Genomic DNA, 14288 nt, shown 5'->3' on the forward strand with positions numbered 1-14288 from the left:
TATAAGATATATTGTTACAACACACGACTTGCTGGCACTTGCAACGCAAAGGCCACGAGTTTTCAAAAAGAAAGCTAGTTATTAGCGTCTACATTGCATTTTTAATTAAAAGTCAAATGTAAGAAAATTGAACATAATAAATGTTCAAAATATGTACAATGCTGAATCTCAGAAAGATTAGTACCGGTATCAACTTCTTACTGTTCTCAATTGAGATCTATACGTTTGGCAAAAGTAAATTAAGAAACTTGACCATTACCCATAATTTTAATTATTGTGTTGATGTGTTATTTACCTCTCTGTGCGATAAAAGTGACGCTGTGAATGATGATTTGTTCTTTACACTGTCGGTTGCGAAAGATGGTAGTAGGGTTCGAAATCTTGAGAGTTGTTCCGTTTAGGATGTCTGTAAAGCTTATCATATGTACAGTTCTTGGTATTATACTTATATCAGTGTTGTATTATAGAGATTCTTCTGTATCACGTCATTATCCCACAACAGCTATATCCGGTATTTACTTCTGATGTTTTAGTTAACAGTAGGCTGCCTCGCTTTCGTAAGATATTTCCTGATTTATTGGTGTGTAAAAGATCTTCTTCAGGGATGAGTGGTGGTAAGTCTGAATCCCAGGATTGGCAGCCCTGGAAATCATTTCCGTGGTTTCCATATTTCTCATAAATTAACCTTAATTAATGCCCCTACTTTCCTAATTCTAGCCCTTTCGATTTGTTAGTGCTACGTTAAACTACTTGCAGGAATGGAAGAAAAGTCTTCGGGAAGAAATTCTGGCTCTGGAAGCTTGTTAATTTCAAGTAAAACCAATAATACATTAATGGAATAACCAGTCATGGCTAGAACAAGTAAACATAGCACATATCAGTATTGTCCTCTACATTGAAATATACGAAATAGACTTGATCATAGTTTCCTCTATTGATATTTGTTTATATACAAATATGTTTTCTGGCAATGAGTAATAATCGACGCAACTGGCCTCAGGAATGAAGCTGGTATTACATGTGTGAGAAATTGTAGTATTCACTGTCAGTGCATTATGTTTACTTTTACAGTAAAATATCACACCAGGAGAGTTAGCCGTGCGGTTAGGGACGCGCAGCTCTGAGCTTGCATCCGGGACATAGTGGGTTCGAATCCCACTGTTGGCAGTCCTGAAGATGGTTTTCTGTGGTTTCCCATTTTCACTGCAGGAAAATGCTGGGGCTGTACCTTAAGTAATGTTACGGCCATTTCCTTCCATCTCTTAGGCCTTTCCTATCCCATCGTCTGTGTCGGTGCGACGTAAAGCCAGTAGCAAAAAAAAAATCTCAGAATGTCTAACAAACACTGCTATTGGCTGAAATAAATTCACTGTGGCACCTGGGGAACAATAAAAACTGCCAAACAGTTAAAGCCATTGTTTGACGCGGATCTACGCTCAAGGGGCGCTCTGGTAAGCACTCTTGGTTGTGTTATGAGACATGAGGTGCACAGACAAGTAAAGAAAGGATGCTTAAGTAAAGGTTGATGGCATTATTCGATGAAATGAGCTGATAGCAGTGTTGTATAATTTTTTTGTCCTCAGTTCAAAAGATTCTTTGTCTTCATTTTCTGTTTTGAATCTTCTGATTTGAGTTGCGAGTCAAGGATTTCCTCAGCTTTCTCCCTCTCCAACACTCCCTTCCTTTATCCAATATTTCTTCTACATATACACCTCTCTTCTCTGCACTCTCTTTCACCATATCCATCCACCTCTTTCTGGGCATTCCCTGATGTCTTTCTCCTATTATTTTGTCTGTAAATACTTACTTTGGAACTCTATCCTCTTGCATTCTCACTATGTGTCCATACCATTTCAGCTTACTGGTTTCTATCTTGCCTATCAGTTCAGGGAATCCAACTCTCTCCCTTATTTCTGTGTTTCTGATTTTATCCCTTCATGTGTTCCCTATTATTCGTCTAAGGAATTTCTTCTTGGCCACTTGGATTCTGCTTTCATCATGTTTTTTTGGTTGTTGTCCATGTGCCTGCTGCATATGTTAAAATTGGTGTGTAATACGTAGGGTGGAAAAATTATCTTTCATTCCTTTGAGACATCCCTGTTCCAGATTACACATCTCACTCATTGGTAAAACCCATTGGCTTGTTCAATTCTCTTTTCAATTTTGTAATTGATTTTCCCATTTTCTGCAATTATTCTCCCCAATTACTTAAAGCTTTCCACAATTTCTAATTATTTTCCATTTACTTCAAAATTCCCCTACTTTCTTCTCTATTACCTCTTGTCACCACTGCTATGGTACAATTCTCCACACTTGTTTTCATTCCATATTACTCCACCTCCTGATTCCTTACAGTATCTTGTTCTTGTACTTCCATTTCATCTTCTCCCCATATTACTGTGTGAGCTGAAATGAGTAAGGCCTTTGCCTCCTTGGTTCCCATTTTTTCTTGTATACTCTTGTGGATTTCATTCATGACTGTAATGAAGAGTGGAGGGGATAACACACATCTTTGTTGACGTCCAGTTTCTACTTTCTATTTGATCTTCCTATCGTAGTCTTCATAATACTTACTTGTTGCTTTATGGCTTTTATAATTGGTTCTTCTCCTCTCCCTGCCTTCTTTGTTATGAATGGCCACAAGACCACCTGCCGTGGTACTCTGTTATATGCCTTCTCAATATCTATAAATATCATCACTAAATCCTGCCCAAACTCCCATCTTTTCTCCATTAAGTTCTTTGATTCAACGGACTGAAAACTTTAAAAATTATGTTATATTGAGTGTGGAGTACGGCACCATACGGAAGTAAAACATGGGTAATAACTGGTGCAGAGGGAAACAGATTTGAAGCGTTTTAAATACCGTGTTTTTGGAAGTTGTTGAAGATCAGGTGAATATAACATGTCTCAAATAAAGATATAGTGAATCAGCTTGATGAGAGGAGAATGGTTTGTAAGAATTTGATCCTAAGAAGAAAAATTTTGATAGAACAAATCTCAAGCCACTGAAGTGCAGTACAAAGGAAAAAATGGTGGGAAGATTCCAAGATATAGACCTGGGTGATCATAGTGATATGCAAATGGAGTAATCACTGTATTTAAAAAAAAAATGTGAATATTTGATCATAATCAATTTACGTTGAATTATTAAAAAGTCAAGTCATTTTGCTCTGGCTTCAGTTTCATATAAAACTCTATGTTATATAGCTGTGAATATGACATAAGGAGTCGTATAAAACTAGGGTTCCTTTGACTATGATCTTGATATCAACAGATATGTTAAATTAGATTTCCTATGGAAGTGATCACTGTATTTGAAGTAATGTAAAACTGGAGGTCCTATAGGTATGATCATGATATCAACATTCATGTAAAATTTTGTCTTTCCAGTATCATAATATTGACGGTCATGTAAAATTACAAGCTTGTTGCTTAGTCTGTTGACAAATAATCTAAGTAGCAATGATGGCAATAAGGTAATATATTTTTCTGGCCTGTGTTTCAGTGTAAGGTCATTAGAAGTAATCAACAACCCCAGTACCTTATAACTACTTCAATTGCAGTGTGAAATGGACCTGGAAGTGAACATTAAGGAGGAACCAGCCTGGCTTGAAGGAACAACAAATTCATCACTTGTAAGTCTCATTCCAGATAACTTTATAGAGATCAGAATTTAACCCTTAGTAACTGAGCAAGTTTTGCAGGGTATAAAATACTATGTGCTTCGCCAATATTAACACCAGCAGTCGCCATTTGCTGCATGGGAATCGAGGCATGGTATGTCTTTGTCTGGGAGTGGTACGCCACAGCGTGCTACACAAAGTTGCCAACTCTTTGGAACTACAAACAACAGTATTGATGTACATCTATGGGTCCATCTAGTGACAAAAGCATTGTTCATGTGACAAGTAAAGGGCTTCTGGAGGCATAAGCCCTGAAATATGGCCAGCAAATGGACAATTGGCCTGTAGCATTTACTAGGGAGATGGCAGTGCATTCTATGTTTGATAGTGGCAAAAAGCTGAAATAATGTTGTGGGCATGATAGCTAGGGAACCTTGCTTAGGTACAGATAGTGAAGAAGATGTGACAGGCAGCAATTCAAGATCAAGGCATTAGGGCATTTTGTGTGCTAAGTACTCATTGAATGACTGTCTATTGTTTATTGATTACCTCTGTTGGTTATTGAAATGAATTTATGGAGAGTGTGTGGTTATGTTTTTTATTCTGCATGGTTTGATAATGGTATCGTGAGATTGACAACATTTCCTATCATATGTAAGCCAATTACAGTGCTGGTAGCTGCTGAACTCAATGATAACTGTAGGCACTGGCTCTCGTAGTGAACATATTTTTCCTCCAAAAGAAAAACCAGGTGAGATTAACATCATTTAAACTTCCTTACAATGTAACTAATGTTAGGTGTGCACGTAGCAAAATTCTGCCTTGGCAATTTACTGTCAGTATAGCATGTCTTAAGTAAACACTCATATAAAGGGGGAGAAGCAGTGAAAGATTTTTGAGAAGAAGCAAGTTGTTTTCATTATCTTTCCTTGCTCTGTCTGTTGCTACTGCAAACACAGTCCATTGCAATCGTCTGAGTGTGTGGCCTTCGGTTGAGTGGCTATTCATCTGATAGCTTAGAGGGTGATGTGATAACATGCTAATTTCATGTAGGAGAGTGGTGTTCACATTAGCTCTAGAGGTATTTGAAGAAGCTGAATTATCCAAACACATATCTGTTTTTATACTGGCATGAAAGTGAATTCCTGAACATCAATCTGGCACTTCAGAGTCATTCAAAACCTTTCTAACAATAAATGTGCGCTTGTTGACTTCTGAGTTACAGGCAGTACAGAAGAGGATGGTGTCTGAACATATCAAAGATGCAAGCACACTGCTATTCAAGATATCTACCTTTGATATTATTATGTTCTGTGTCAACCTTAAACCTGACCTATGAGCACACGCCTGATCAAGAACTCTAGGTTTGATATTTCTGTGTCAAACTTGTATGGATATCTAAGTTATGTCATAGAAATGTGTACCAATCTCGTAAACTATTAGCGAGTGTGTTAAGGTTGGGGTTGCATATTTCTGTAAGTTTTACTGTGAGAATCAAAATTACTTTGGTTTAGGGGTCGCAACTCTTCTATTTTTCCCCCCTGATTATAAAAGAGGATGGTTAACCTGTTACACCTTTTTTAAACAGTAATATCCTCCAACACTACTGCACCACCATTAGCTCCACATGTTAAAAATTATTACTTCTTTGTTATTTAATGTAGAAGTAGTTTAAATCACAAATTTTTGGTCAATGTATTTTGAGACTGGATACACCAGTTTGCTGAACAGAATGACAGTACAGGTGTGATTACTCTGGGTTACCGTCACATCCACAATCTGCTGGAAGATATTTGTGTTAAAAAAGGAGCAAATTTGCATATAGGATAGGAGTGATAAAATAGATCAAATTCTGAAATGTAAATTGAAAATGAAAACCTACAACCTGTTTTCCAGTCATTGACCGGGTCAGGGATGTAATGAATGAAGCAGATATAGGCTGTTAGTACGATGGGGTCGCCACTCCCAAAGTGATTTATTAATGAATGATAGATGCAATGAAATGAGAATGGAGAGTGTTGCTGGAATGAAAGATGACAGGGAAAACCGGAGTACCCGGAGAAAAACCTGTCCCGCCTCCGCTTTGTCCAGCACAAATCTCACATGGAGTGACCGGAATTTGAACCACGGTATCCAGCGGTGAGAGGCCGACGCGCTGCCGTCTGAGCCACGGAGGCTCTGAAATGTAAATTCTCTCAAAAAAAAGTATTTTGCTCAGATGTTGAATTCATTTAGAAAGGCTCATTTTATACCTATATTACATAGAAATCCATGTCTAAAGGCTCTAGAATGCATGATTTATGAGAACATTTTTTTAAATGCCCCTTCTTAGTGGGCCCCAGGATTTTGAGGACTTAAGGCACATTAAAAATGAACTTTTCTTTTCTCTTTGTCACACTTTCCCTCTCGATTTTGTAATATAAAGAATTTACAGGCTGTCAAACACACTACAATTCCAACATAAATTGTAACACTATTTCAGGACTGTGGTCATTGAGAGGCAAATGGAAAGTTTTGTTTATAGTGGGCTTTGGGATTTTGAGGACGTAAGGCACATTAAAAATGAACTTTTCTTTCCTCTTTGATATTCTCTTCCCCCTCCATTTTGTAACATAGAAACTTTCCAGTCTGCCAAACACACAACAATTTTAACATATATTATTACACTATAAACATAGCTGTAAAAATTACACACTATTATACAAAGAATGGCATGTGTCATTCTACAGGAACATCCTCAGATACTATCAAATCACTTAAAACATGCGTATGTATGTACAGTATTCTTTATGTTGCATAAACTTGTCAATGATTGAGAGTTTATGTACCAGTATTGACAAAGAATACTTTTACAAGTATTAATATAACCAGAAAACTTGTGTGCTTATATAGAGTGCCGATACTAAGTCCATTGTCACCAGATACTCTTTCAGGACTGTGACCATGTAGAGGCAAATGCAAAGTTTTGGGTATAGCATACTGCTCGTGGAGAGGGAGGGGAAGCTTGGGAGGGGCGTGTTGAGCTTTGAGGATGCCTCCTACTGGATGTTAAAATATAGTATATTGTACTCTGGATTTTGGAGGGTGAAATAGGGCAGAGGGGCTGGAGTGATGTGGAACATTCAATCAACACTGGAAAGTGGAGAGAATGTTTCTCACAACATAAGGTAAAGGTCAAGAGTGTTAGCACGACCAGGGATAAATAAGCAAATTTAAAGGAAATACTTACAAATTATCCCAACAAAGGCCGTCGCTGATTGAGGAAGCACTGGACACAAGAGGCCAAGCGAATCAACTTAAAATAAGCTTAACTAATTGGCTGAAATAATAATTCCTTGATCAATTTAAAGAAAAACTATAATAAGCCAAAATCATTTAAGAACATCTGACCTCCATAATAATAATTAAAATTTCCGAGCAATTAATGAAAGAAAAAATCAATTCAGAATTATAATATTAAAATCAAGTTTTAAGAATGAGTGCTGAAAATCTTCCAGAACAATAAATCAATGTAGTTCAGTTCAAAATTAAAATGCTAAAACAACCCAAATCGTTTAAGGTAAGTACCACCTTCCAATCTGTAATTCAAATTCTGATCCCTTAAGTAATGGGAGGTCAACTCAAAATAAGAAAACTTGAATCAAATATTTCAATATGCAGGCTGAAAACTTCTCCAATGGGTTATCTCGGTCACCCCAAATGGTATAAGAACAGTCATAACCCACAACACATATTATTTCAGAAATGAGCCAGAAATAATGCAAAAACATGCAAGAAATCCACAAGTAGCACCATAATAAAATATCCCACAATGAACAGTAACTTCAATTAAATCAGCCACACAAGAGTGAAGAAAGGAAACCAACACGGGCAAACAATCCTTCCCAAAAAAAAATCAGATGACAGTCAAGACATAATAATTAGCCGACACTCATGTGTCAGACACAAAGGAGCAAACGCCCCCTTTACGTTTGCATTCTGTTACATGGTTGGTGTAAACAAGTGACAACCACCGTGATCAAATCCCAACACAAGTACCAAGTAATTCATCAGAAAAGCTTTCATCCTAAAACTTATTCTTTTCCTCTTACTTGCTCTGAAGAGCTTGAATATATTTAAATAATAACATAATTATTACGATTTAAAGGAGGAAATGAAGTTAACCACCATAAGCTTAAGCAGACACTTCATATATAGTAGTTAGTTGGGAGGTCCGCAACGTAAATATACTTTTACTAACATGGAACCTTAAAAAAACAGCATTAAAGCAAACATTAATATCTTTCATACCCTCGAATTGAAATCCCAAAGGTGTGAGTATTACATAAAAGTATTACATAGATATGATGAAGTCCAGATTTTTTTTAAATTCTAAAAAATGTTAAGCTCGAAAAGTCCGAAAGATCAGCTGTAGAAAATCTCACATATCGCAGCGTTTAGTAATGTACATGTCTCTTAACACAATAATTAGCAGCCTCCGATGGGGTAGGTTAACCATTATAGATATGCTTGAAGCTACTTACAAGGTCAGACGCAAGAAGAAATTAAATCTCTTTAAAGATAACAAACCGTTTCTTCAGGCCCTTACGCCCTGATGGAGAAATGGTTATCCGGGATCAAATCCCACAATCATTTTCATTCTCTTCACGGATAATTTATCCTCAAACCAGGTCAGAAGCGTAGTTTTCAAGGCGTCTTCTTCCAATACAGTTACTAGAATTATATCCAAAAAAAACTGCTATCGATTTCATTATTGGCAAGCCACGATCACCGGCCTAGCAGTGTTAACTACTCCTGGCCAGATAGCAGCACCGCTTGGTCACCTCGTACGACTAGTTCCATCTCGACCGCCAGATGGCTCACCATTACCAAATCAGAGAAAGTTAAAGGAATCTTGAGATTTGAATTCACCGTGAGGCTGATAGTAAGGGACGCATGAATAAAATGCTGAACAGATCGTACCATAGCGAGGAATAATTCTAAATCCATTACAGCCTCCCCCTCGAAAGCATCAACATGGGGTGGGGTATAACAAGCAGGCCTAGATGAAAACCATCGGTTGTCTCAAGAACATATGTAAGAAAAGTTCCATCTTCAATAATTTAACATAAACACGTCTCGAAGTGAGCAGAGGTATACCTGGGTGATGTATAACACAGTGATACAGACCACTCGCAGTTGTTTAGTGTTCAATTAAGTCCATGTTTTCACGCGCAATATCATCAGCACGCCAATTTTCCTTGAAATGTTCAGATAATACCAAGGTTACTAAGATAATCGGAGTTCGCATAATCACAATAAATTTTCAGAGGCACAACCTACACAAGAAAACAGGTCTTACAATGTATTAAACATAGCATAATTCTCATTCGAACATAATTCAGGGCTTCAATTATAGGGAATGACAAGACTTCATGAGTGATAACCATATTACCACATAAATACCCCAAAAGGAAAACACATGAAGAAGAAGAAAGAAAGGACAAAAAAAATAGGGAAACATAAGCCTCTTTGAGAAATAAGTCAGTGCAACAAACATTAGATAATTCTTTAAGTGACTCATCACACCAATCGCTTTATCATCAGTTTCCTCCAATCTGATCAGAATACCACAGCAAGAGCCGTAACCTGAATATCAGATCACTCACGATAATTATCAGATCAAGTTGAAGTGTAGTGAATAAATCAATATATCAATTAAGTTAAAATTTTAACAGACATATCTGTGAAATTAAAACCCCCAATCAATAGATGATATACCTTTTTAAACATTTCAAATCATTTCTTGGCTTAAATTAATATTCCATTCACACAGCTTCAAGTTCCATAGTCCACTACACATATACTCATTCCAATAGAAGATGAATGGCTAGAACAGAAATAAATTTAAGAAACACCGAACAACCATGCATAGAACCGGAGATTAAACAAGAATAGGAAACATAAATGTTGAAAGCGACGGCAAGGACCAATTACAGTTGGAGACATAAGTACAATTCAGATGGATGGTACGCGTTAAGGTGGGTCATCGACAAACGAACCAGCAACGATTACCAGGCAATCAACATACAATATCAACACCTACACCGGGACAGAAAATGACCAGGAGAAACACGGGAGACAAACCCATCCAGAAACCACATAATCCTTCTACAAGGCCCCATATCCAGGTAGAGGATCGATGACTGCAATACCGTCAGAATGAGCAGAATAATCCCATACTTATTCTTCTACATCACAGAACGATAAGTTACTATACCAATGACACCTTTCAGATGAAGTTCCATAATAAAATGCACTAGACAGGCAGGTTAATTGAAAGGAACTTTTAAATCCACAAGCTTAAGTAAGATGACCTCAGATGAACAAGTTATGGCAGAGAATATAAGAAGTTGAACCACAAGTCAGGTGACAGACCCCCAAAATAAATACATAGTTAAGAACTTTTCCCAGAACGAGTTGCAGATACATAAAATGAGTTTTCACCAACTCCACCTTTGACACCAAAAGAAAAATAAAAAGGCAATGTACAACCTCCTCAAGCTGTCCATACTACAACAACCCACATACAAGTAACTCCAATAACAACAATTCAATACCACTCAAATGATCACCAGAGCAGATGTGTCAGCCTCGAAGGTAAAGGACATACAAATCCTCGACAGCATCCCACAAATCACAGAGTGCCCACCCAATATCATTACAACAACCACAATAACCACCATTATGACTTCAGAGGAACACAGTTACCTCTCAACGAAACCATAATGCCACCCCAACATAATTCCCAAAATCAAACCCATAATACCAAAACTCACATCCAAAACAAGGATCAGAAACCATACCCTACAGGTCAAAAGGATGTTCACTCCTTAGGTCATGAATCCTTTAACTATCTCAATATTACTTCACCATAACGGACGGAAGAAGTAAAACTCTAAGTACATTACATGAATCTACAACTCTCATAAAAAATATACTGGAAAATAAGTAGTAATTTTCCTCCAGACACCTTAGAAAATGATGATAACAGCGATGAATAAGCAGGGTACCAGAGCACCTTACAACGTGAAGTCCACACGAATATTCAATACTTCCACAGGATGAAATCACTTAACACAACTTTCCTTATAGGCTACTTCCCCTTTTAAAGATGGCATAAACACCTTATCAGTAGACTATACCACCCATAAACCTAACCAGATTCCCACGAGCAGGAAACAATTTTAAAACACTAGAACATAATTGACAGACCTGAACATAAAATAATTTTTCAACTAACACTGGTTCAACTTTCCTCCACAACTACATCACCTAGTTGAAGAAGGACAAGCAATCAATCCACAATTAATAATTATGTTTCAAGTAACCTAGAACAGGATATCAAACAAGTAAAATCCCAGACAGAAATGGTAAACAATTCATAGCGAGGCAAAATAGGCACGATCAGTTGGAGACCACTAGTACTATTAGATGAAGAGAGCTCAATAGGTTTGTCATCACAACAGATCAACAATTAACGCCAAGCTATCAAACATCAGATGAAACAGGATAGAAATAGGGATAGCAGAAACTCAGGAAGGAACACAATCTGGAATCAGGTAACTAGCCTACTTCACAGAATCACAGATACAATTCATCCCACCATGCCACGAACCTGCTACGCAGGCGTAGCAGGGGGGAGAGGTGATACTCCCAGGGGGCGGATAGGGGGGTCCTAACCGGCTTGCCGGCGGACTTGAGGGAAATAAAATACCTCTCGCGGACCAAACACACTACCCCCTGCGGGTGGGGGACGCACATGTAGAATACACCCGCGGTATCCCCTGCCTGTCGTACGAGGCGACTAAAAGGGGCGACCAAGGGCTGACTGAATTAGAACCATGAAACTAATTTTGAATCGTACCATCACGCGGGGAACAACATAGGTTGCCTGTACTTGCGAGTAGTACCACTGACTTCGGTATGAAATAGGTTTGTGATTAGTAGCAGTAAAAGCCTGGCCTGGTGGATTCCAGTACCCGTGCGTCGTACCCATGTGTGCAACACCGCGTGTCTGGGCGTAGCCTGTGAGTTGTACCACTATATGAGCACCACCGTGGGTCTGCGTTGCCTGTGATTAGTACCCACTCTGTGAGGAACACCACGGGAATACCGGCGCCCGTGTTTAGTACACGTAGGTGGGGAACCTTCTCGGTTTGCATTGACTCTGAGTTGGGCCATTGTGTGAGACACACCATAGGTCTGCGTTACTTGTACGTATTGCAATACTTGTGAGTAGTACCATCTTTTGTGGAACACCGTGAGTCTTCGCTACTTCTGATTAATACCCCAACATGACACATACCATGGTTCTATTTTACTCGCGACATGTACCATTCTGTGGGGCCTTAGACGTGGATTTTGCACCCCCTTTAGACACCAAGCATATTGTGCTTTATAAGTGGTTCCTTGGTCGGTAATAATGTTATTTTCGATCTGTATTGAGTCCGATCCACTGGCTTTTGTTTGTTTGTTTTGTGTTTTGTTGAGTTCCTGTCCATCCATTCATTCTTCATGCCATATTTTACTTTTATTTTGGTCAGTTGATGCCTTTGCAATTTTTGTTCTTTCATTTCGTACCATTAGGGGCCGATGACCTTCGATGTTAGGCCCCTTAAAACAACAAGCATCATCATCATCATCATCCCACCATGGAACATCCAACCAATTTTAAAAAGGCAAATTAAATCCTTCGATTAGAAGAACCAACAGGGAAATAACGAGCAAGGACCCATACTACATATACCATAGTTGTCCTTTGCAGAACCTCGGCGTTACCCGGTCTATAAACATGTGATGTCAAGATCACACTGTCGCTCCACAACAAAACAGGTACCTCCCCTAATATTCCCCCAGGGGACGAGGTAAATAAAATATAAGTAGTGGAATAGAAGTCGAGTCGATGGAAATGCTCAAGAATCCTCAAAGAAGACAGTTACACTGCAAATGACCCCATAAACCATCATTAGTAGGATTCCAGTACCGGCTAGAGGATTTGTTATTTAGTCCCATACCCAAGTATCAAATCCAATAACACGGCAAGATGACAACAACCATGTCAAGAGACATTATAAGAACCACTGAGAGAAAATGCCATTGAGTGGCAGGTAAATGGGCTTTACAGAAAAAGGTTAAACACTAGAGGACATCGGATCAACAGGCAATGCATGAAGAGAGGAAGGAAGGAACCAGATCACATGACATAGATACATTACTCACAACCAATCGACACATTGCAAGTAAGAGGGCTTCGACACATCAGAAATAGCAGAACATATGCAAGCAATAATTAAGACAGGGAAAACCAGTAAAAACTGTAAGGTTTAGGCACGAGACCAACAAGTCATCCCAATCAGATACTGATCCACATGGCTCAACCATGATGGTAACTGCCCAATAAACAGTTGACACAAGGAGTAAACCAAATCATTAACCAGGTAAGTAACGATAGAGTCATACAAGGTAGATGGTATTCATATCCAATTCCACACAAGGGCGAAAACATATCACTAATTAATTGTGACATAACCCAGACCTGATCACACAAAAGTGTATGCATATAACGGCATACATCAAGCTCACTACACATTAGAAGTAGGTAAATTAAACCAAATTTAAGAAATAACAATAATAAGTCAGATAACGCTCATTAATTTCAAAATAAGAACACATCAAAGCGCACAGCCATATCACTGATTAAATAAATGTTCAAGAAACCATGATGTGCACACCCGATCATCAGATATCAACAATCAAGGTACAGTTACGGACATGAAAATAACAGTGGTTAGCCAAAGGTAATAAAGGCAAATAAATATTAGTTTCAATCTCATCACTTAATGACAACTGACTAACCTCCTTCATATTAATCATAAAATTGAGTTCAACCGAAACATTAATTACTGAAGTCAACAACGAAGTGCATTGAGACATCAATTCACCTTCAGGTCCAAGAGAAATCAAATCTTGCACCCTGTTAATAAAGTGATTGGTACGGGCTTTTAATCTTCTCAATTGGTAATCTGATGGACTACACTCTTTTAACTGTTTTATAAACACTAATAATTCGTTAATAGAACTGGACATTGCATGCACTGACTTACCCACGTCGAAGCTCATGTTACCTGGATTTACAGGGGAATCAAGGGAAGTCAGAAGCAAGGAAACATCACCTTCCATAGAACTAGTGGACACCAAACCCCGAATATCGAGCTTGTACAACACCTCACCCTTCCTCAGCATTCTTGGCAACAACACGGCACATGCACTCATATTGATATGAAACAGAAAACGCCAAGGTTAGCACTCAACAAAAGCCTGTCTTTCCCTTCACAAGTTTAATTTCCTAGTCTCAATTGACTTATTATTTCAGCCAAGGTGATATCAATGGTCTGACGAAATAGCCAACAGTCACAAGAAACAAGAAAGAAAAATATTCTTTCACAAGATATCAGAACGTAGCTGTACAGAAAACCACGCTCTGCTACCAAACACACTCTCACAACATAAGGTAAAGGTCAAGAGTGTTAGCATGACCAGGGATAAACAAGCAAATTTAAAGGAAATACTTACAAATTATCCCAACAAAGGCCGTCGCTGATTGAGGAAGCACTGGACACA

The 14288-nt window shown here is 38.3% G+C and overlaps 1 protein-coding gene across 1 annotated transcript in view; it reads left to right on the forward strand.

Annotated features, from left to right (window-relative positions):
• The first annotated feature begins 222 nt into the window (after window positions 1-222).
• Window positions 223-14288, forward strand: part of LOC136885422 (gastrula zinc finger protein XlCGF57.1-like) — a 71065-nt gene continuing 56999 nt past the window's right edge. Inside the window, exons 1-2 of the mRNA XM_067157950.2 lie at window positions 223-234; window positions 3509-3638. Coding sequence (XP_067014051.2) covers window positions 3573-3638 — 66 coding nt within the window. The 5' untranslated portion in view covers window positions 223-234; window positions 3509-3572. The remainder of the gene's footprint in view (window positions 235-3508; window positions 3639-14288) is intronic.

This window comes from Anabrus simplex, chromosome 14 (genome assembly GCF_040414725.1).
Source record: "Anabrus simplex isolate iqAnaSimp1 chromosome 14, ASM4041472v1, whole genome shotgun sequence".
Classification (NCBI taxonomy): domain Eukaryota; kingdom Metazoa; phylum Arthropoda; class Insecta; order Orthoptera; family Tettigoniidae; genus Anabrus; species Anabrus simplex.